General features: G+C 32.3%; 3 protein-coding genes across 5 annotated transcripts in view; 1 reads left to right on the top strand and 2 right to left on the bottom strand.

Moving 5' to 3' along the window:
• Window positions 1–2,384, bottom strand: part of LOC113402449 (uncharacterized) — a 35,392-nt gene extending 33,008 nt beyond the window's left edge. For both annotated transcript variants that reach the window (XM_026642708.2, XM_064216507.1), the window contains exon 1: window positions 1,088–2,384. In XM_026642708.2, the coding sequence (XP_026498493.2) occupies window positions 1,088–1,929 (842 nt within the window). In that variant the 5' untranslated portion in view covers window positions 1,930–2,384. The remainder of the gene's footprint in view (window positions 1–1,087) is intronic.
• Window positions 2,385–3,336: 952 nt separating this feature from the next.
• LOC135193553 (protamine-2-like) lies at window positions 3,337–7,661 on the top strand. The gene is made up of 6 exons (XM_064216506.1): window positions 3,337–3,491; window positions 4,817–4,965; window positions 5,376–5,489; window positions 6,833–6,862; window positions 6,972–7,095; window positions 7,348–7,661. Exons 2-6 carry the CDS (start codon window positions 4,820–4,822, stop codon window positions 7,468–7,470), a joined length of 537 nt encoding a protein of 178 aa, XP_064072576.1. The 5' UTR covers window positions 3,337–3,491; window positions 4,817–4,819; the 3' UTR covers window positions 7,471–7,661.
• Window positions 7,662–8,345: 684 nt separating this feature from the next.
• Window positions 8,346–23,964, bottom strand: Iyd (Iodotyrosine deiodinase). 2 transcript variants are annotated; one of them, XM_026642713.2, is made up of 4 exons: window positions 23,689–23,964; window positions 10,059–10,280; window positions 9,159–9,475; window positions 8,346–8,610 (listed from the first exon to the last, which is right to left on the bottom strand). In XM_026642713.2, the coding sequence occupies exons 1-4, from the start codon at window positions 23,858–23,860 to the stop codon at window positions 8,428–8,430; spliced, it is 894 nt and encodes a 297-aa protein (XP_026498498.2). In that variant the 5' UTR covers window positions 23,861–23,964; the 3' UTR covers window positions 8,346–8,427. The 2 variants fall into 2 exon arrangements, with proteins under 2 accessions (XP_026498498.2, XP_026498499.2); XM_026642714.2 differs by having other exon boundaries at window positions 9,159–9,430.
• Window positions 23,965–24,882: the final 918 nt, after the last annotated feature.

Genomic DNA, 24,882 nt, shown 5'->3' with positions numbered 1-24,882 from the left:
ACTTTTTTCCTATCAGCAATCCTTTATTCGTGGTCAATGTTAACCTAGATTTATCTTCTTCATTTATATATGTATATGTAGCCATTACATAGTCAGCCTACAATAGTCTTCAAGGAATGTTACTGAATATACCCTGTTCAAGCTAGCTTGATCTTTTTGACAGACGGGCTAGTGATGGGAAACAGAAAATATAACATATATAACAGTCGATGGAACGATGGAATGCGTAATTCAAATTAGAATTTTTTTTTTTCTTATTTTTTTGTCCGACCTATTTAACATTGTACGAGCGTCTATAATTTTCAGTGTTTCTATTTAAATTTTACTTTGAAGCAATAATATATAATAGAAAAAGTCTTAAAATTTTCGGATAACGCTTTAACCTTTAGGACATTTGTATTATATGTATTTTTTTTAATATTTCTACAATTTTTAAAATAATTAAATTAAGAAAATAATATGTTCGTCATTGCAAAGTTATGCCGATCAGAAAAAATTATATCTGTCAAAAAGATCAAGCTATCGTGTGCAGGGTATAACAATAATTAGTTTGAGTTTATAATAAATATATCGAGTTTATACATATTAATATATATTCAAACAGTTTAAGTTTAATTGATTAACACACTTAGCCTGAAGTGAACATAATATGTATTTTTTAATGCACATTGGATATCCTGTTTAAATTTTAGGACAGTTTGAAATCGCTAAGTTTATTCAGTGATATATACATTATCGAAATCATATATAAGAAACTTCTGTCCCTGATATATTCTGTCTTCATTTATAAATCGAAAAATATAAAAAATCAATGATTTTAATAAGTGTCTGTGGTATATTTAATAAAAAATAAATAAAGATGGATTGATTTTGTTTTTTCTTTTTTGAAATAAGTAAATTAATATAATTATTTATATATGTTTCTGCGAAAGGTCATTAATTAAATTCTTCGACTATTGTTTGAAGGGCAGCAGAAGCAATGTGTAACGGTATGGTAAGTTAAGGTACTTTTCCCCTGTAGTATTAGTAGTAGAGTTTGTGGTAAATATTATTTGTGTTCTTAAAATTTATTACTTGTGAGCCTGACCTGAAAGCTGCTTTCACTCTTGTCCAATTAGAAACCTTAGACTTATCGACTTCTTTTGAGAAAATACCATCAGACCTCCTTCTCAGAGGCGTTCCCGGAGATACATCACTTTCATCCCCACCAGCTGACCTCGATCTTTGTTTCCTCAACAATGATCCTCCAAATCTAGAATGTCCTTTCCACCTCGATCCAGTTCTTTTCATGCTCCGACCACCGGCCATCATTGCGTCGAAGATTACCTGACCATACTCACATTCCAACTCAGCGTCTAACGCTTCATTTATAAGTTCCATTTCTTTGGTTTCGTCTTTTAATCTTTCGTTCTCTTGATCTATCTTTTTATGGGCGTTATGTAATCGTTTTAAATGATTGACATCACGAAGTCTTCTTAAAAGTCGTGAATTGTGCTCTTTAAGTGTAGCAAATTGGTCCAGAAGTTCGAGTAATTTATCGAGTTGGTCCAAGGCCTCCAACGTATCTTTGGTATGCGACGCCAATTCTTTGCCTCGTTTTGAAAGTGGATCATCTCGGTCTTTTAGCTTTTGAAGCATATTATCGCATAAAGCTTCAGGATCCGTTGTGTCTCCATCTTGGAGAGTCCACGATTCTTCTGGTGTGGGACCTGCGGTGCACGGAGAAGAACCCTCAGCATCTGAGGGTGTCTGCACCGCATGGACTGATAACGTAGCGGGAGGCTCCCCCCTTCGTCTTTTATGTAGAGAAGTACCACTCGGGGGAAGTTCTGAGAAATCTTTTGTATCCTTTCGACTTGGTTTGGTCGCTCTATCATCTTCTGTTTTATTGGTATCAACGACGTCGCTACTTTCTTTTGCTGACGCCATCGTAAAAATTGCGGATGTCGGTTCGTGTCTATTTTTAAATGAAAATAAACGCACGTGTATCACTCGTATCTGAGACGGAAGGGCTTCTAGAGGAATGCATCTTTTGTTTGTTTTGTGGACACAAAAACGTATTTATTTCTATTGCTTTAGGTCTCACTTTCGCGTGAAACCTTATATTTATTTGGCATATGGTTAATTGAAAATTTCGCACAAAATTCACTTGATATCGCTAGACACTAATTTACGACTAGGCACGTTCACACACCGCGATTACACAAATAACTAAGAAACATAGTTAGCTGTAAAACTATCTGCATCACACACTCATTACTACTATTTGACTAATTCCGAATCAGATGTTAATATATACTAAATCTGTCACTGGGTATTGTTGTTTTAATATTTGCCGGTAGTGTCATCCGCCCAAGTGTGCGTACGCATCTCGGAAGGCGGGCGGGCGCGAACTGGCGCGGAAGCTCACGAATGTTTCCGAGGGCGTATTTTTAACTCACAACTTTCGTTACTTCATGCCAAGGAATATAAACCCTTATTTACATGAGCAAAGGATTTCATTGGTTCAAATGGTTTCGTATTATTAATACCTACTTTCTTAATGCTTGGGACCGAGATCCCATTAACCTATATTTTAATGGAAATAAATGAACGTTTTATGTTACCACCCTGTACGTGGTTAAAACGTGATATTTTTTTTTTCAGGAAACTTCGTGAAAGGTTTTATTGTATCTGACTTCGCTTTAATGGATGTTGTTATGTTTTTTTTCTGATAAGTGATTTTATCTCGTATTGATTCAAAATCAAAATATTCTTTATTCAAGTAGGTTCATAAAAGCACTTTCGAATCGTCATGTTAAACTTTTGAATTAGATATAGAGCGTTAGACTACGGTTCGGAAAGTAGATTGTACTAGACCAACCGGCAAGAAAGTCAATAGTTAGTTTTTTCCACCATTATATTTATTTATCTCCTGCCTGGAAATCAAGTGAATTTTATATTAACACTATTAATATAAGGCTGTTAGGAGTCTGTTATTATATGAAAAAAAAACCTTTTCCAATTGGGATTTATCTTATTTAAAAATAAAGACATTAAAGACTACTTATTATTTGTTTAAAAGAGTCGAGATGACCTTATGTTGTGAACACACTTCTCGCAGCCGTAAATCGTGCGTTAATTTTTTTTTTCAAATAGACAAACAGATACATTGTTTTCATGTACATAATTTGTATGGGATTTGGAACCATATTGTATTATAAAACATTGGTATTGGGTAGTATACGTATTATAAATGGTAGGCATGATGAACTATACAAAATATTTATTGATACTTTTTAATTATTATTTATTTATCTAATAACTGGCCACTATTATATCTTCGACGAAAAAAAAGTATTGTATAAATTAAAAGAACGTTACAGCACTTCAAAACGTGAAACAAAGAATTTTTTATTATGTCAAGTATTTGGTTGTGATTTTTATATTTTTTATTTTCAAAATTTTTATAGAAATATAACAATGTACTGGCGTTCTAATAACAAAAATTGGTAAGTTTATAACGTAATCATTTAATTAAGTATCATATTTTATTATATTTTAACCGATGTTGTTCCTATTTACCGAATACATGAAAAATAAGTGCGCTGTGTGTAACTGCTTGTATACATATTCGCTCAGTTCGATACCTTGTCTTCCCTAGACATAGGAAGATTCCCGCTTCCCAGAAACTTTTAACTATTGGAATTTCCCTAAGGATGTTTTTATATGATGTGCTTTGGATATATTTATGAGTTTAAACGTCGATCTGTAAGTTCACAGAGTGCACGGTTATTAATATAAAAAGAGAAAACTAATTTCTGTTGTCCCTAAATTGTGCTGAACTAGGCATTTGGCTTCACGGCCTACCGGTAATCCGCCCCTGTATATTATATATTAAAATATTATCAAGATAAGAAAATCCAATCTTTTCTCTAATTGCTACATCCAAATTTCAATGCTATGCCACGTTCATAATCATTCAGAATCGTTCAGATTTATGTTTAAAGAATCGATGACACATAATATTCATAGGTGGCCGTGGCGCGCGTATTCGATCAGTACATATCGAAATTAACCGGGTGTTTCTGACAAAACTGAAACGCCGAATGCAGCTGCGTTGAGGGCAACCCTCAATCGCTGCTGCAACCACTTTCTCCGCTTTTTGGTAGTCGTTTTTCTTGTACAAAAATTGATGATCTTGATGATGTGCTTGGGTTTTTTGAAGAGATCGATCATACTAGATACATCATACTTGTTTTTTTTTTTATGACATCGGTAGGCGGACGAGCTAATGGGCCACCTGATGGTAAGTGGTCACCACCGCCCATAGACAATGGCGTTGTAAGAAATATTAACCATTCCTTACATCACCAATGCGCCACCAACCTTGGGACCTAAGATGATACGTCTCTTGTGCCTGAAGTTACACTGGCTCACTCACCCTTCAAATCGGAACACAACAATACTGAGTACTGCTGTTTGGCGGTAGAATATCTGATGAGTGGTTGGTACCTACCCAGACGGCTTGCACAAAGACCTACCACCAAGAAAATCAGGTAGGTACGAGGCGTATGCTGCTGCTGCCCACTAGGCCAATCAGGGGGGTCTGCAGCACTGCATTATCGTATAGCCCTATCCCTCCCCTCTTTCGACTAACATTCATAACGTAAACTGCCATTGTGAGAATAATGTAATGATTTCAATAAAAATAAAATCAACCTAAAAAAAGATATTGACATATCTATTTTGAGTCACCTAGTATTCCGTTTACTTTTCTTTATTTCTTTAATTGTATCGTTATTTTAAAACTTTTTATAACTTTAACTCGTGTAAGGTAATGGTGAATGGCTGCAGCGGCATGGAGTCAGAGGAGAATAAGAAGAAACTGAACGATGACCTGGTGGTGTTCATGCGCAAACGCAGCGAAACTGACGCGCCGCAATACACCGCCAGGCTCAAAACTTATGTCAACTTTAAACAGAAGTAATTATTATCTAATTTAGACTAACAATAGGGTCGATGCTAACTAATGCCACAAATGTAAAAGTGAGTTTGTTAGTGTGTTTGTTACGGTTTCGTCTTAAACCGATACTTTACCGATTATCAATACATTTTGCCTACACGTTGTAAGAGGTACATTAAAGGTCATAGGATACTTAACCAATAGAATCGTCCAACCCCCAACTTTAATCTGGGTGAAGTCGCGGCTGTGGACTAGTCTTTTATCAATGTATAATTTTGAATGTTTATATATGAATTTGTTGAAAATAATTTCTAGTTGTAATTGAGTTAAATTTAAAAAAATATCAATAACAATTATGATATGTTATCATAATTGTTGAAATATGAAATGCAATACGAACTAACGTGACATTGCTTCTGATAAATCGTAGGCATCGAAGAGCAGCAGCCGCGCGGCGTCACACTGACTACAGAAACAACCAAGACGGCTCTGCAACGAAGAAGAAGAACAATACAGAGCCGAATGAGAAGTCAGTCGATAGCACGTAAGACTTCTAAAATTATGACGATAAAGTCATAAATATTTTATTCATATTGACTCTTATAAACTGTTTATAAAACTTTCATCGGCTCAGTATAATTTTTCAAGTAGAACGAACAAGGAATTCAGTAGTTACTCCTTTTTTCGAAATGATATATTCTTTAGAGACCCGAGATGGCTCAGTGGTTGGAACGCGTGCATCTTAACCGATGATTGCGGTTTCAAACCCAGGCGAGCACCACTGAATTTTCATGTGCTTATTTTATCACGTGCTCGGCGGTGAAGGAAAACATCGTGTGGAAACCTGCATGTGTCTAATTTCAACGAAATTCTGCCACATGTGTAACCACCAACCGACATGGAAGCAGCGTGGTGGAATATGCTCCAAACCTTCTCCTCGTAAGGAGAGGAGGCCTTAGCCCAGTAATGGGAAATTTACAGGCTGTTAATGTTGTAAAAAAAATACACAATTTTGATATTCTGTATGGAAATCAACGACTATTAATTCCTCGTGGTTTTTTAATTTTGATTCCACAAGTAATCTGTATACAGTATAACTGTATGTAGTCTATTCCAATAACAAGAGGACAAACGCCAAATAAACAAAACTTGACTTCAAATTGACGCGATATCATTGGTCGAGAGCTAGAATAATTAATCTATGATATTCATTACGGTTTTGCGAATTGCTATCGCAACTTTGGAAGTAAATTGAAGTGGATACAAGAAGATTAATGGAATAGTGTTATAAATAAATATTTATTAGTCAGAAACTGTTTAATAGTGCACTATATAGCTGAGATGCTAGCAAAGAGCGTGGCGTGCGCGAATCTAAGGCTTGTTTATCTTTATTGCTTTTTCGATTGAAATAGACTACAGTATCGAGAAGGGCACACATTATATGAAATTCTAAGGTACTGTAAGCTATTCGTATATATGTGCTTATAGATAAATTAAATGTGGCAGGGCTCACTTGGAGGTAGGGCTTTGTGTTGGGTAGGTACCACCCAATCAGTTATTCTACCGCCAAACAGCAGTACTCAGTATTGTTGTGTTCCGGTTTGAAGGGTGAGTGAGCCAGTGTAACTACAGGCACGAGGGACATAACATCTTAGTTCCCGAGGTTGGTGGCGCATTGGTGATGTAAGGAATGGTTAATATTTCTCAGAGCGCCATTGTCTGTGGGCGGTAGTGACCACTTACCATCAGGTGACCTATATGCTCGGCCGCCTATCGATATCATCAAAAAAATATTTAAAGTTTAAAAAAAAATGAATAATCACATCTGCCTAGTGTATTTTAAATAAGTGCAATAATGTTGTGACATTTTTAAATACTTATTTGCAGGCAGCCTCCAGCTACGGACGTTAATAAAAGGTATCGTCATGAATATAATATTAGTCTGTATAATTTTTACGTTAAACTTAAATGTTTTAAATTGATATTGGTCACGTAATATTCTTAATGTACAATGTATTGTTGTAAGGCGTAATGGCGAGAAGTACGGCCATAAGCCGCGGTCGCTCTCTCGGTCTCACTCCGCCGAGCCTGTAGACGCGTGCTGCAGGCGCCGGCGACGCGCGTGCCGGAGGCGAAGGCGGTCCTGTCGAGTGAGTCTCTAAGGCTTTATCTACCTTCACATAAGTTTCCCACCGCGTTCATTTTGAATTAACTTTTTTCCTCACATGGTAACTAAAATACTGAAACTGCCCTCTATTCTCACTCTGATTGATTAGTTTTGAATAGGATTTATGATTATTAGTTACTTTTCCGACACGAAATACTTAAGTAAAACTATGTACCCTGCAAGAAGAAAATAATTGGTTAAATATAGTATTGAGAAAAATTCAACATATCAACAGCGTCGTAGCCGCCGTCGCCGCAGACGCAGCTGCGGGCGGCGGCGCCGGCGCAGTCGCAGCCGCCGGCGCCGCCGCCGCAGCTGCCGCCGGCGCCGGCGGCGACGTCGTCGCTGTCGCAGATGATTATCACGGGCTCGATGGAATAGTATATTTTTATGAAAATTTTAAATGAAAATGTTTCATTCTGTAGAACAATAAATTAACATAATTATTCCAGAAGCGTCTAGACATCATTTAATTTTTTTTTTCTAATTCATTGAAAACTTCAGTACTATATACTTTTGATACTATTGTCATTATATTCGAGTTGTTTGGTTGCGTTTGTTTTTTGTAAATTAAATTAATAAAGTTTTTGAATTATTGTTCCGTTTATATAATTTTGAACTTTCATCTAAAACTTGTAATTAATTCATTTATAATAAGTATTTTCCACTCTCCCGTTACCTACCTTTCTTTATTGCAATAAAGGCGGTTTCATCTTTCCTGGGATCCTGATAGAACCCAACAGAGTTACTGACTACAATTATATTTGGTTACATGGAAAGTTTCTCTCGCCGCCTCTTTCGTCTTGGAAAAATGGCGCCCAATAACTTTTTTTATAATAGGAGCCAAAAAAATGTTTTCGGTCTATTTTTAAAATGAAAATAATTATACACATAATAATATAAACTAGAAAAACAAGTGTATATGTACGAGTATTTTATATTTTATTGAATCAATTATCTAATGAAATGAATAATTAATTAGTTTTTGTTTCTTATACCATAATTTCTTATACAACGTGACATTTTTGAGTAAAACATAACAGTTGATATATTATATAAATATATATTTAAAATGTATGCCTCGAATGGTTCTTAAAGTCGTAGGTTACAAACAGCACGGAGCTCTCTTCTGCAACTCGAAACATCGTAAGCAAAGCGGGCGCGACCCCCAAAGTGTGATGCTGTAAGTTTACTGGGAAATACCTGAGTGGTACATTTCAATGAAAGATACAATAACAAAATTAATATTTATTTCTTAATCTTAATTGTATTTACAAATGAGCAATTTTCAGATATTTTTTTATTATGTATATGATCAAACGTTAAACATGATTTCATGTAAATCTTTCCTTATTAAATCTGGTACAGTGGCTTCCTCGTGCGGTCTGCCGACCGGCAGGAGCAGTTCCAGCCGTTCGTTAGCCGGTCGAGAGAGGAGGTCTCTTAAACGAGCGTTGCAGTTCAGAGGTGTGGACGTTAGGGCTACAAGACCGCAATACTAGAATTTAAAATAATCAACTTAGGCTATCAATTTTTTACTGGTATCTGTAGGCGGATTAGATCATGATAGGAAGTGGTCACCACTGCTCATAGGCTCATAGAAAATGTTACCTATTAATACATAAGCAACGCGCCACCAACTTTGGAAGCAGCTCACTCAACCTTCAAACCGGAACACAACAATCCTAAGTATTGCTGTTTTAGAAGAATATATGTGTGGCTGGGGTTGTGCAAAGCCCTACCATCAAGTATTGATTGATTTAAAACGTAGTAAGTTAATTCTCTTTATATTAAGCCAAGGGGAGTCTTTTGTCCGAACTTCTACTAGACAATAATCCCTGATCTCAAAAAGGCGCGAGAATTGGGTACTCACGGTCAAATTAATCTAATCGTTTGACTTCGTTTTACGTAAATAATTTTACATAAATCAATAAATAGTCGTCCATTCTGAAGAAAAGTTTTTTAAGCTCACACACGAATAAATTGTAAGTCAAAATCGTCCAATATATTTAAACCTATAACTTCGTATTGTTGAACTATAATTACCTGAATAGCTGCTAATAAAAATCCAGCTGCTATCGCCACACTGATCTCATTGTAGTAATGCATCTTTTTCTTTCCATCAGCTCGCCAGGAATAACTCTGTCTAAAGACTAGAATAAGAGCTGGTGCTTCAGAGAGGTAAGGCTTTATGTGGTTCGTTGCAAAGGGTTTCAAGTCTGTCACCCACTGCCTAGACATTCTTCTAGCGTAATTTTGTTCTTCTTCTTCTTCCACGATGCCTCTGATAGCTTCTTTTGTGCTTGGATCCTGTACGACTACAAATGTCCAAGGTTCAGTGTGAGCACCGGATGGAGACGTACCTAGTTATACATTTTACAAAACATAAATTGTAATGATGCGTTGATTTAGACTTATAAAAGTTTTAATAATATCATTGCGAAAAAGTGAAAAACTACACAAGATTTTTTGTCCATCAAAAATCACGTTATGAGTATGCTGTAGTCATAGTTCGTAGTCAGTTGAAACCGTAATATATGAAATTATTTTATTACAAAGATTTTAAAATGCAAAAATGATAATAACCTCCAAAACGATGCTCAAGAGCAAATAGTCAATCTACGCTGGAATTATAGTTCACAGGTTTGAAAGCAAAAAGAACTGCACAAACTCTTATTTACTCTCATAATTTAATGGAATGGTAAATTTAGTACGACCGGAATGAGTGCATGTAAGAGTACAGGTTCAAGCCAAAGGGTTTACGTGCTTTTCGAGGATTATTTCTTGCTAAACTAAAAAACTCAATGACATTCAATTGTTTCACTAAGAGTTTTTATCCAGTACGGAAACCCACGAGGCAGTCATGAGCTTTTAAGATATAAATATGCCTCTTGTGTAAGGCTTTTTTCAACATTCAACCCGGTTCAAAGCGATACAGAAGCATACCTGCTGTCTTTACAATATTATCCAGCACTTCCTGTGGTATCGGCTCAGTGCTAAATTTCCTTACTGTTCTTCTCTTTGCCATAAGTTCGTAATAATCTAGGGATCTCCGGAGAACGTCTTCCATGGGCCTCTTAGGAGGTTTGTAAGGAATGTGTGGAGTATCTTCAGGAAACGCGGGCACCAGAAAGTCAGGATCATCTTCATCATCGTGATGTTCTCGTTCTGAAAATATTTTTAATTATTATTTTATGAATAACTCTGAGCTTTGCATTGCATTTATATTAATGGCTGAAATTAAGTTCTAGTCTATTATTGTTTTTATTTTATAAGATGTTACTTAGAAACGTCTGTTATTTTAAATACGTGACTATTTAGGCAATATAAAAATAGTTTGGAATGTTCATCATCGTTGCTACGATAACAGAATAGAATGATATGTTACATTATTTATTATAATAATATACGAAGTTTCACAGTTGCTTTTTAAATATTATATATTTTATCGTCTTTTTGTATAAATGAATTATGGATCTTACTTTAAATCAATATTTTTAAATTTATTTGGATGTTTTTTTGCTTATAATGGAGAAACAATTTTATTCAACCAGAAACTTAATTGTTAGGGCACAATAAATTTACTTAAGTTGCAGATTTATATTTAAAATCTAATATTATTTCAATCTAATACTACCCATAAAAATATGATGACTTTAATATATCCTATAAGATATCGGTGATAGAATGTCTCGCGAGATAAATAGTGCAATACTAATACGTGACTAATGACTACGTGAGCTGAAGTCCTGTACAATTCCCCATTAATTTTCTGCGCACTTATGTAAGTATATAAATAAATGACCTCAATTTGTAATCAACGCAATGTATCAAGTGGGACAAGTTTTATCTCTGTAAAGGTTAGGTTATTGCTCATTTCCTTTATTCAATGATATAGAAACGTTTATAATTAGTCACATCAATAAACACGATCTCTGACAATAAATCAGACATTTGCAGCGCTTTCGTTTGTTTAATTCTAATACCTTTTTATTCCGGTATACAATATAGCATGAAAATCACCCTTGTCACAGCAATTGTTTTTTGTAAAGAAGGGAGAACTATAAAACGATATTTATGTTATACACTAGAACTATCTGTATCAGTTTATATTGGTTATGTCGTTTTGTAAGTCGGGCATGAAAAAAGTTCTCCCCGCTTCTGTGTATAGTCTTGTCTCAGTGTGCATGATAAAATGATAAAAGATCAAAGATCTTCGTCCTTTTGTCTTGATAAGAACGGTCTACTCAATATCACAAATGTATGTGATTTGGATTAGACCTATTGCAGTTTAGTCTCTGCTTTGATAAAATAATTTAAACAGGACACTTTCTTATAAGTCTTTGATAGATGTGGCCGTTAAAATAACATTGTAATTCGCATATTATTGTTTATAGAGTTGTAAATTATTTATCTATTATAAAATATAGTTTATCACTAATTTTATTTTATTAATACCCAATACATTTAAATTTAGATTATTAGATATTAATTTGAATAAATTTACGATAGCCAATAAGAGGCGTTGGCCAATTACCGCAAATACTTTGTCAAACTTTGTTTGTAGCCCCTACACGACGTCTGGGCTAAAAACGACAGGCATTCTAGTTTGAGCGTTTAGCAAGGGCACAAGTCATAGTGTAATAATATATTACAATTAGTGTTTATCATTTTAGTTTATCATTCCCTTTAATATGTATATATATACATATATATATATATATATATATAAACTCGGAATGATAAACTCGGGAATGATCATAATTCGTCCGCCAATCATAGTCCACTGCTAAAAATAAACGTCTTCCAAATCGATTGTAGATTTAAAAATTAATATCCTTTGTTAATACTACGTAGCTTCACATGTTTCCTGTCTAAACAGCCGACACAATAGTTAAATTAATAATAAGTATGAACCATATGTGAGATACAGGACAGGGAAGGGTTAATGACAATGATTTTTAATTGTTATAATTTCTTATCAAATGAATATTAGTAGATGTTAATCATTCAAATACGGAGTGATAGCGTATTTCATCAATTAGTCATACTGATTTCGTATCGTCGTAAAACAAATATTATTAAAGAAGGTTTTATTGAAATGGGATGTAACGATGCAGTTGGGCGGGAATCGTGCCCATTGAATTATCAAGGCAGTACAAAATACCACAGCTATGTCAAATAAGAGATCCAAAGATAAACTTTTTAGTACAATCAAATGAACTGATCCTGATGCTGCTTTTATCATTAGGAGGTGGGTAACAATGTGTACGTCATTCACCTTATTAAATCTAAATGTATCAAAAATATCAATTTAATTTTGTAAAAATTATAATGCTTGGGAATAAACATATATAGGACTTATTAAAATTAGTTTGTTTAGCCTTTGTTGGTTCATTTAAATGAAATATATTTGTGTGAATATAATTATTTATCATGAGAAAATAATGAAATCTCAATGAACTCTGACCTTGATCTGTTTATCTCTCTAACAATGTATTGTTTTATACATAAAGATAACACATTCCTATTTGGGACAGGGGACAATTCTACTAATTTATAACGGTTACGACATATCCCGATTCAAATCCAATCCAACTTGAACTGTCATCAAACCGATATGATGTTACCAAACTAAATAACCTAGAAATTGGTCATGTTATTTTTTAATTAAATTTACTCACAATGATTTAATAATATTGCACGAGTTGTTCATGTTTTATCAAAATCAATTGAAGCCGCTTTCAATAAATCAAAATATTTTTATTTAATTAATAGTTATGAATTAGTAGTATTGGCTTCCAGTTTGACATATTTGTTGACGTTTATGGGCGCTAGCCCTTTTTATGGATAGAAGTTCGTTAGATAAGGCCATAGCGTAAAGTTGAATAGCTTATAAGTTTTTCGATTGAATGGACAAATTTTTAACTCAAAATATTTTACTGTAAACCATGAAATAAAAATACTTCGTCTTTATTAAATAAACTAGCTCGTCTGCGCGGTTTTAGCTACCTTGAGTCTATGTATGCTGTTAGAGTATATAGTTTATTTTAGCCACAAGAGCAATAAAGAAAAATAAACAACTTCGACATTGAGTGAAGTGATATCATTGATTATCTTGTAAAATATGAAAACCATTTTGGGTTGTTGTTACAGTTGTTATTGGAACTTTGGTAGTATTATTATACTGGATATAAGTAGTAAAGTGGAAGTGTTTTATGATATGTAAATATATGTTAAACAATAACTGTAGAGCTATTCTTTAAGAAGAAACTCGAAACTCACCGCATATCACGAGCTTAAAGTGTCAGAATGCGTTATGCGACATTGGTTAAAATATTTATAAAATTTATATGATATATGTATCAAAAAAGCGTATCACTTTAAGTCGGTTATCAACATTTCACGAGTGAAATAAATATATAATCGTTCTGCTGTTTTGTCTATCGTTACTTATTCTTCGATTGGAATAGGGTATACATGAATCAATGGTCTACCTAACGCAAAAATATGTTTTTAAGCCCGACTCCTGAGATCAGGCTCTCATATTTTGTCAAGATTATTCGAATAAACAAACAAACTCTTTTTTTTTTATAATAGTAAATATAGATTAAATGCTTGCGTGTTTCTGTTGATTTTGAATCAGGATAATATTATTATTATGCTATAACATAAATAAGGAAAACAGTTGTCTAAAGTATCGCACTAATGACATAAAGAGGTTAGTTTTATCTGTTCGTTGAGATTTGCGAGTATAAATTTTGTGCGCGAGAAAATCGTCGATTCTCGTGCTATTGTTGTAAACGTTGGCAAGGCTACACCACCAACTCATCCACATTCACCATTCACTTGCCCTTATAAAGTTTACCCAGGGTCGGCGTATTTGATGACACAAAGGAAAGTGTTGCACAGAATTTACGAAATTTGGTTTATATGCTTTTTTCAAATTTATATTATGACCGGTATAATGATTGACACTATTTAGTAGGTAAATTAGTCAAGATGAAGATCACTTTATTAACTGATGTTGATTTTAATATTTCGTCTCGTAGAAGAACCCGTGGAGTTTTTTTTATATACAATTGGTGTACGAGCATATAGGCTACCTGGTGGTAAGTGGTCACCACTGCCCATTAAAATTGGAAATGTAAGAAATATGAATGGTTCATTCATATTTCTCACATCTTTCTCACATCGACAACCAGCCACCAGTCCTTGTGCTTGCAGTTATATATAGAGCCAATGGGTTCTATATAGAGCTGTTTGCTGAATGTATGATGTGTGGTTGGTAGCTATCGAGACGGGCTTGCACAAAGCCATACGACCAATAAACTCACTTACAGTTCTGTGAGTACAAAATCGAAACTCACTGAAAAACGCGATCGCGAAAACATGGACTCCAATAATTATAACATCAAAGTAGTCTATCATCATACAGTTACATTTCATCGCTTAGATACTGAGTAAGATCTAACAGGTAATTTAGATCTGTGAATGCGGAACCGACATACTTGTTTTAGATCATATTATAGTGAATAATAATGTTTTTGAAGTATCATGGCTATTTTAATTATATATAAATAACCGGAATACATTAAAATAATGGGTATCGAATTGTTTACGATTACATAAGGAAGGAAGCCATTATTTTCATATTACTCAAATATAAATGATTCTTCGTTGAAAACAAGTGCAATTATTTACATCAAAAAACATTTGCACTTTTGATAAATTAAAATGGTGTGCTGTATTCAAAGTTTAAAGATTTAACAAAGTTATATTAAATATAAACCTAGCTAGTGATACATCGGTTCTCCGAACCAATAAACTCAGTAATAACTCTTTTCCAATCAATCCACGTATAGCCAATGCTAGGCGTAATAGACATAAACAAACCAGATTTGCGTTATTTAATGGGACTTTTTGATTAAATATTTCTTGATAAGGTATACATTACATTAACAGCCTGTAAATTTCCCACTGCTGGGCTAAGGCCTCCTCTCCCTTTTCAATCAAAAACCTTTCATCCCTCTTTTCAACCCTTTACACTAGCCTATATCCTTTCTCAGGCTCTAGACTATTTGTGTACCAAATTTCATTTAAATCAGTCCAGTAGTTTTGGCGTGAAAGCGAGACAGACAGACAGAGTTACTTTCGCATTTATAATATTAATATGGATAACATACATATACAATAACAATATTAAAATAATATAATCATTATTTAGTATAATTGTATTTAACTAACATGACTGTATTTTTAGATGTCGAAAAAGAGTAACTACTGAGTTTTTTGCCGGTTCTTCTCGGTAGAATCTACATTCCGAACCGATGGTAGCTTTATTTTAAATAGTTTTTTAAATGATGATTCAAAAGTGCCTGTAAAAGCCTACTTGAATAAAGTATATTTTGATTTGATTTGATTTGATTAGTTGATTTCTAAGCACAATACATTTCACTGTACTTTGCTAGTAAACTTTACAATTAAAACGACGGAAAAGAGGAACTACTGAGTTTTTCGCCGGCTCTTTTTGGAAGAATCTACTTTCCGAACCGGTGTCAGATTTTCGTTTAATGTAATACTGTAACACGACGATTCAATAGTGCCTTTATAAGCCTACTTGAATAATTAACACTTTGATTTGAGTTGATTTAATTTGTCTATTTATTATCGTTAACGACACGGGTGGCTGGTTGCTTCGTCCAAAAAATCGGAATTGTGAATCAACGTGGAAGTTTTGCTAGCATTCTTAAAACCACTCCACAGTCATGTTTTGGTCCGTAACTATTTTTAATTATATACTTATTCATTGAAAAGGTAAAAAAAAACTTTTTTTTATGGGACCGAATTTTATTTGCTAATCTTAGTGGTCGGGGGCTCGGCCGTGTGAATAATAAATATTTATATAGCTATTTACAAATGGATGTTAGCGATTGCGTTGTACTTGTATGTCTCGAACTAAAGGTCATATAACTAAATGTAATTGTAAAATACAAAGTCGCTATAAAATATATGTCTGTTGTAATATATATTGAATTCATTCTGCGAATCGCAGAATATATTTACGTATGTACATGAGGTCAAACTAATGAACAAATTATTATATAATAATGATAGATTTTTAATTAATAAATTATTTATTATGAGTTACCGATACTGAAATCGTAACATGTAAAATTACAGTGAATTTCACAATAAAGTTATTGAGCCAAAATACATAATACATTAACTTTACCTTGTTTAATATCTTTGGTGTGATTTTTTTTTAAATTATAATACCATTTTTGTGTTACGTCTTATCATAACCAGCGAAGCAGCACAGGAGTACATTGATAACCTTAGTTTTTGTTATTTGAATATGTATTAAAGCAAAAACTGTTGAAATAAATATGTCAAATAGTTTTTATATGAAATAATTGTATGTATTATTTTTATTTTTATATAACAATTAACTGATAACGATACACTGTCGGTCGGTAATGTGAGTCAATTAAACACAGACAATTTAAGGGGACTACATGAGCTAAATGCAAGTTTTATAATGCAAAAAAGTATATGATCCAATGCAGTAAACCAAATGAAAAAAATATATGATAATCTTCAGGATACATGCTAGTTATTTGCTATTTTGAAAACATGATGTAATTAATTTGGTACGATAGAAAAAAATCACAAAGTTACCTCTAAAAAAATCTTTTAATAAATAAAAACTATACTTATATACATTCAATAATTCTGGTTTTTTGTCAGATTATTCTACAAGTAATATATTATTTAACCTCTGCGTCACTTTTTTAATAACTTCAATAGATTTTTTTTAAATCAGATATTCTTATTTTCGAACAAAATTCGTACGCATGTGTGCGTAAACGCCGTGTACAGACATTGCCGGCCGAGGCCTGATGCTATACAGACGTGTCGATCTTTTCGTTACGAGCATCATTACGTTACGAAATATTTTTTTGTAATTTTAATTGTAAATTCATTGTTTCATGTTTTCTTATAATAAATATTATTCTTTCTTGTAGATAAATATATTCAGTTAAAATAATGTAGTAGTAATTAGGCATTTGTTTTTTATTATATTATTTGTCATAAATTTTAATTGTGTAAATATGGGAAATGAAGTGAAACGCGTGAGGAAAACTAAAAACGTTTATATAAATTAAGCGCCGAACATACATATGAACGATATTAAAAGGTAAGAGTATTTTTTTAGTAAACATATTTTTTTTTATAAATTATGAGTATTGAAAACATCTATTAGAAAAAATGTGCAATCAGTTCGCATAGAATCAGATTTTTCGAGCTGTTCTTCAAATATTATGATAGAGTATTTGGTGAAAGTAAGGATAAAATCAATTGAGAGTGACTACGTTCGATCCCCATGATCTCGAAGCAATTTGATATTTTTCATTAAAAGTACTATGGGGCATATTTAGATACATATTTTTTAAATACATAATTTTATAATTAATAAAAATATAATTACTAACATATATTTATTTTTTACAGAATAAAGAAAGTCGAAAACAATAACACGGAAGCTATTTATATTGCGTAAGAGTTTAATTTTATCGATTTTGTTTATAATAGGAATTAAAGTTATGTATGAACTAATTTTAATAATAAAAAAAATAATGTAATTGTTGTGAACCAGAGAACTAGAATATTTAGAAGTGTCATTTGTACGTAATTCAAAAATTGTAATTTTTAGTAACGTCCGCCATATTAGATTGAAAATGGAAGCAATTCATGAATCGTGGATTGTCATCGAGACTAAATATGTGTGCCAACTTTCAGCTCCATAGCTTCAATGGAAGTAGGTGTAATATTGATTGCAAGATTTCAGGACATACGTACATACATTCATACATACAAGTGAAATTAAATAAAATATTTTAATAAAAAAATTAACACTAAATGTTTTTTTTTTTGTAGTACCAAATCCAAATATTTTAAGTTTAATTAAATCAGTTTTATTTTTTAATCATTTTCGAATAACAGTCCAAAGCAAAACAAATAATTCTAATATCCTATCTATTTTTATGAGATTTATAATTAAACCTAGTATGATTAACCTAGTTAACCAATGATTCAACCAAATCGACTTGACGACATTTTTTTCTTGTAAATATTTAGATGTTTTTGTTTTAATTGAATTTTTTTTTTCTACGCAAACAAACACTACGCTATATGTTACCCCACGGTTACTACACTACAGGTTTCGAACACTTACGATTTTATTATATAAATAGATTATCAAACTTTTATAAAATATTAAAAATTGGTATGTTTTAATATTTAGTATAAGAACTAATTGTGGTAGGTATAATAATATAAATAAAAGAAAAAAAAGATTAAAACTAACTGTCTATTTTATTGTGTACAAAATATAAATAAAAATATTGTAAGTTTAATTGAATCCGTTTTTTTTATAATCATTTGTTAACTAACATCGAAAGAAATAAAAATAATTCTGTTGTCCTATCTATTTTTTATGAGATTTATGATTGATCTTACTTCGCTCGGTTTGGCGCCATCTATTAGAATATTTGGGCGTAACCTCGTTACCTCGCTTAACCCTTAGTTCACGGGCTTGCCGTTTTTGTCGATTTTGTAAGTGTGTGCGTGCGATTCTCAAGGGCACTTAGCTCTTGTAGTCCTCTTAACCCTCTAGCTACGGTCAATTGACGCCGCGACATAATTTTGTTGGATATTGGGAACTTAGTTTTGAATGCTGAACTCATTGACTACGGTTAGAATAAATTACTTGACAATTGTTATTTAAATGTATTTTAAAAGTATCTGAATACAGTACACATAGAATATATATATTTATACTAAATAGATCAATGAACTGATTTATAAATATATATTGAATAAGGTCCCGTCGGAAACTGGTGTTAAAAGTGAAATCATGTTTTTTTTCTTTTTATGAATTGCCGTTACCTACAATGGCAAATGGATCATCTGACGGTAAGTGGTTATCACCGTCTATAGACATTGACATCAACCATCCATTACATTGCCAATACGCCAACTTGTAGTTACACGTTTAAACCCAAAATCCAACAATAATAAGTATTAGTTGTATTTTGCCGGATCATCTCATATGAGATGAAAATGTTTAACCGATGTTAAGTATCACGTTTTCTAACCATCATGGCTCAACCAGGCTGTTACGCAGTAATATAAATAATGATAGATATATTGAAAAAAGGTGAAAGAAGTTAAAATGATGGAAGTATCACGCCGGGTTCGAGTATATATATTTTTGTGTTATTTAAAACATGTCGTGCTCTGGCGTGGAAGTAACAAGCATGGGTCGTATACAATTCTGCCGAATGTGTAACCACCTATCCGTGGCATGATAAGTCCCAAATCTTCTCCTCAAGGCGAGTATGCATTTGCACGAAAGTATGATTTAACACTTTGAACAATTATGCAGGTAATATCGTGAACCAACGGTCAAAATACTCGTCTACAGTATTTTGTATTTTTACTTATCTATTCTTATCTTGTATACTTTAAAATAGAACAAGTTGATAAAAACACTGTCAACTCCCGGATAACAAACGATTTTTTACCGTATTATTTATTTTATACGGATGTGGCTCGTCAGTTAAATATAAGTGACAAAAAACGATCAAGGGAATACGCACGAAAAAAAATGGAATTCGTTTCACCTTCGACTAAATATAGACACGTGTTATTGACCTGTTTTGGCGAGTTATCGAAATATTTCGCCATATAAATGTCATCATCATCTTTATACAATATTGAAGCATCATCCGAGTCCACGGCTGGACGTACGCCACTCAAAATTAAAAATCAAAGTATAGTTTATTCAAGTATGCTTTAACAGGCACTTTTGAATCGTCATTTTACAAAACTATATTAAGTGAAGCTACGTGAAGGTTCTACCGAGAAACTCTACTGTTTACTATTTACCAATATTTAAAATACAAAGTTATGTTAAAAAACAATTATATATGTATATATCCTGCCTGGAAGTAAAAAGTATTAGCTCCACGCTCCCAACTACATCCGTAGCTATAATTTTCATTAAAACATTTTTTTTTAAATTTAAATATTATTAATATTCCTTTTTACTCTTCCTTTTAAGCTTATCACTTGTGTTGTGTTGTTTTATGTTTATGTTTTTACTTGTGTTACGAGTGGGGACGACAATAACCCAAGGATCGATCCTGCGACTTATTACATCACTAGGCGGCCCTTAAACCATTGCGCTATTGACGCTTAAAACACATTGAAATATCACTAGTGGCGATGATATTAAGTAATATAAACACTAAATGGGAGCTCTTAGGGGTCAAACTCAAGGAAGTCAGTTTTTGTAGATATTAACAAAAGCCTAAAAAATAAGGCCCAATTAATAAACTAAAACAACAACAAAACAAGTAAATAAAATTATATATTTATTTAAAAAATAAACTAATGCAATTCTTGTTACTGATGATAAGATCGACTTAACGTGTATTTAATACAAGATGATTTACACGTAAGGATTTAAATTCATTTAATTGCAAATGCACGGACGCCATATCCCCGACGTGGTTACGAGTATGCTAGTTCTAACGGTACTTACCTCTGCACATTATTTTGTAGACCGTTCACTTTTGCATCGATTTTAATAAATACTATTCCAGTGGCTTCGTTATATAAAACGATAAGGGTATACAGTTATTGGGTTACCTATTTGTCTGTATGTCAGATAATTTTATTTCGAACCGGTGTAATAAATTGTCTATTATAAAAAAATGACCTCTATGATATTTATGATACGTCGTATGCACCGTCGTTGTTTATTATAAACATATTTAATCAGAAAATTAATTTGCTGGCTAATGTTCGAAGCAAGTTACATATTTTGGGTTGCGATTAACCTTTAAATCCTTATTTTTTTAGGCGATTCATACAGAATATTAGTTGGATATTATTTTATCGTTTACTCATACTCGTATTAAGCTTGGAACAAGACATAGACGTATTATAAAAGCAAAGTTTTAATTATGAATTAAATTAAGGTAATTTATCTATGGTTATTAATAAATATGGTTGATTAAAAATAAATGTATTATTAATAGTGTGATTTTTTTAGAAAATTTTAAATAAGTTTGCAATTGAATTATTACTTAATGGTGGTTTATTCCAATGGCAACAGGAGTAAATATAAATAAACAACTTTAACCTTGAAATAACATCACATAATTGGTCGACATCTTAAATAATCTACGGTATTCGTTATGGATTGAAAAAACAAATTTTGAGTGACGGCGATATGACATCGGAGTAAATAAAAAATAAAATAAAAATAAATATATAAATTAAGCGAAATCATGTAAAGATAAATATATTGTATAAATTAAGAACCGTTTGTTATGTATAATTATAAATATATTATAAATATTATCTAATGGCATCGAATAATTAAACTTCACGGTTGTTCTTCTCCTGCCATTGGAACAGGCTATAAGATAAGACGGGCTTATACAGGGATGTCTTTTTATGCTCTATAGAGTATGAGTGCTGGGCGAGCGGAGATAGCCTTAGTTTTTCACTTCAGAAATAAAATGTAAAAGGAGGAATTAGGGAAGAATTATTGAACCACTAAAAAGGTTAAAAATATTGATAGACTCAAATTTGCGGCGCCATTCGAGTCTTTACAGCTTTGTTAGGGTTATTTATAAATCGTCGAAGACCACTCCTGGCGCAATGATCTGCTAAATCCAAAGCAAACTGTAAATATAATATTTAACCGATCCATATAAGAGATTATTGCAGTGCTTATAAGAGATGGAGAGTTCCGTATAATATAAGCTGCTCTAAAGTAAAGCAAAATTTCGTCATGTTGAAGATATTATTGTATTTTTTTCATAATAAAGGACTGGCAAATGGGCCTACCTAAAGGTAAGTAGTCACCACCGGCCATGTACATTGACATTGTAAAAAATATTTACTTAATCGCCAAAGAGCTACCAACCTTGGGAACTCAGGTGTTTTGTCTCTGTTAGACTGGGTAAGTGCTGTGACTGAGTGGTACCAGTCGGGCGAGTAAAAACACCACACTGATTATAAAAAAAAATCCATAAATTAATTATGGTTTTCAGTTAAAAAAGTGTATATTTTTATCTCTACATTATACACTTGGTAACATGTGTGAGATTAAAGCAAAACGGATGTTTTGACTGATTCAAACTTCGGGTTTATTTACCTTATTGCCAAGTTGTAAATCGTTGAGTATTCGGACAAGTATATATGCGGCGTAATGTTAAACATATGTGATATGCGAGTAAACATTGCGCCGATAAATAAGAAAACCATTGATTTTATTGTTGTGCTATAACAATATTCCGTAGATGTTTTCAACTTAGAATATTATTAAATTTGCAACTAATATTATTAAATATAATTGATAGACAAGGCTTGTTGATATATATAATCTTTAAATATGTATCTAAATGTTATAATAATTTTAAATTTATTACTGTACTGTAACATGACGATTCTTGTATAAAGAATATTATTGGGATCTTGATTGATTGTATGGAATGTAATTGAGTGAATGAAATCAAAAGAACTGATTATTATTCATATTAGATTTTATAGGAGTTTCAAAACCTATGACAGGTTTTCTTTTGATTTCATTTCGTCGTAAACTGCAATACACTCATCTGCATTTGACGCCACAATGATGAAACTTTATTTAAATTAAATCTTAATGTCAAATAGTAGTTAAGTTAGAATTGATGTCTGTCGATAACAATTTAGGTACTTGAATTTTCTTTACGTTTATCATATTTTTTCTTAAACTCTAACCGGTCAGTAACAAAAATCGGCTTACGCTATTAATATATAAGATTAGTATCTTTCGAGAGAGAATTCGTTAAAAGAGTCGTATGATGTATGTTTATTTTTTAATTTACCTAAAAATTTTAATGTAATGCAATGTTAATTCTAAGCTATATCATATAACAATCTGACCACAGGATATACATACCATAACAGTATAAGGATATATTATATACGCGTAATGCATAAGTAAATTTTATTTTTATTTAATAACTAGTACATTCTAGTAAATTAATAATAATAATTATAGCTACGCGTCCCGGCTTCACGGGGACACAATAAGAGTGTGGTGACCTAAAATTGAACAATAGCTAAATAATTAAAATTGCAAATAATTAATAATTTCTATGCAAAGGCTACGAATAATTTGAGATAATAAAAATATCCTTGATTAAAATGATAATTAACAGCTTTTTTACTCATCTGTATTTAATTTCATTGAAATTATAATAATAACCTTAGTGTATAAAAAAAAATATATATAACATGTTTTCCTTCATAATTAACTTAAACTTAACCAATATTTATATAAAACTATCTATCTAACTACATTTTTATAGAATTTTATTCAATTCTTTGTCGTTTGTTTATAATAGCTATCCAATATGGATAACCTTTTAAATAAAATGGATACTGGTAATGGTAATGAGAGTAATTTTCAATCTAAATAGATAATATTGTCTCATAAAATGATACTAACCTCTGCCGCCATTATTGTTCGCGAATTTCTTTTTCAAGCCAATTCTATTTTGATTTTCTTCCAATCTATTTTTATGAAACATTGTAAATGCAACAAAAAGCACTATCATCACAGTGTAAACTATAAAACAATTACTTTCTAATGTCCAAACAACGAGGGATATAAAATTCATTATAGTCGATTTTTGCCGCGAACGTAGACTTTAATTTTTTTTTTTAAATAATTCGCAACACAAGCTACATGTACGCACGCACGCGGCCAACTAAGTTTGTTGTCATTTACAAAAGTATAAACCGATTCAACGTGCGGTCGTTGAGCTAGGTCTTCCCAATTTAGTACTCTTTTACAAGGTATTAGTGACTGTATTCGCTGTATTAATTTTAACTTAGAATATTGATAATGTTGTATAACACCGAATGCATGTTCACGCGATCTTGACTACGGCAGACGAAAAAAAAAAAAGAAATGTGAGACTATGAAGTATGACGCATTTCTCGTATGCTCCGTGGAATTTTTATTTTTATGTTGACTACATTATTTTATAAAGAAGTTTACTTTATTTATAGTCAGTATCTCAATTAATTATTTGTTTGCATGATTTAAATTAGGTCAAGGATTGCATATTATTTGAAACACTGACTTTAATTTTTAACCTAATAACCTTACATTGTTTATTTGTCTAGAAAGAATGATGTACTACAAAATTACTGAAACACACGGACAACTTTATTATCTACTAGTGTGCATGTATTCAGTGGCCAAGAGTTGGCCCCTATTTTTTTGGACGCGTTCTTAGTTTTAACAGTATACGTTTAGCATATAAATAATTTAATCTAATATTTTTCGTTGTAACATCTTGCCTTGTAATAATGTGTCATTGCCAGATATAGAATATTTAAATTATTTTAAACTATTAATACCCGGCTGTGTGGAAATATTCAGGAGGAGCGGTGGATGGTTTTGGTAGGTACTTAAAATATTAGTCTCAATCAATTGAGAGGTCTACTCTTTGTGTAGAAAACATAAAAAAGAACGAAAATGATAGAATCATTTTTTAAGTCGGTTCACTTAAAAAAGGTTAACTTACCAAAGCCGAAGGAACTCGCCCAGAAGTTTTTCTACAGTTGCGTCAGAAAAAATAGTGTCGATCGCTGGAAATACATAAACGAAAAAAATAAATCGCCTAACGCCTAC

The sequence above is a fragment of the Vanessa tameamea genome, chromosome 12, assembly GCF_037043105.1.
Source record: "Vanessa tameamea isolate UH-Manoa-2023 chromosome 12, ilVanTame1 primary haplotype, whole genome shotgun sequence".
NCBI lineage: Eukaryota > Metazoa > Arthropoda > Insecta > Lepidoptera > Nymphalidae > Vanessa > Vanessa tameamea.
The sequence above is the reverse complement of the archived record's forward strand: the minus strand, read 5'-3'. Positions and strand labels throughout refer to the sequence as shown.

Excerpts from the sequence above, each read along its gene's own strand:
- LOC135193553 (XM_064216506.1), top strand. The coding sequence starts at position 4,820 with ATGGTGAATGGCTGCAGCGGCATGGAGTCAGAGGAGAATAAGAAGAAA. Across the intron at positions 6,863-6,971 it reads GCTACGGACGTTAATAAAAG|GCGTAATGGCGAGAAGTACG; the intron begins GTATCGTCATGA and ends TATTGTTGTAAG. Across the intron at positions 7,096-7,347 it reads GGCGAAGGCGGTCCTGTCGA|CGTCGTAGCCGCCGTCGCCG; the intron begins GTGAGTCTCTAA and ends ACATATCAACAG.
- Iyd (XM_026642713.2), bottom strand. The coding sequence starts at position 23,860 with ATGAATTTTATATCCCTCGTTGTTTGGACATTAGAAAGTAATTGTTTT. Across the intron at positions 10,281-23,688 it reads GAACAATAATGGCGGCAGAG|AACGAGAACATCACGATGAT; the intron begins GTTAGTATCATT and ends AAATATTTTCAG. Across the intron at positions 8,611-9,158 it reads TTTTATTAGCAGCTATTCAG|TATTGCGGTCTTGTAGCCCT; the intron begins GTAATTATAGTT and ends TTTAAATTCTAG.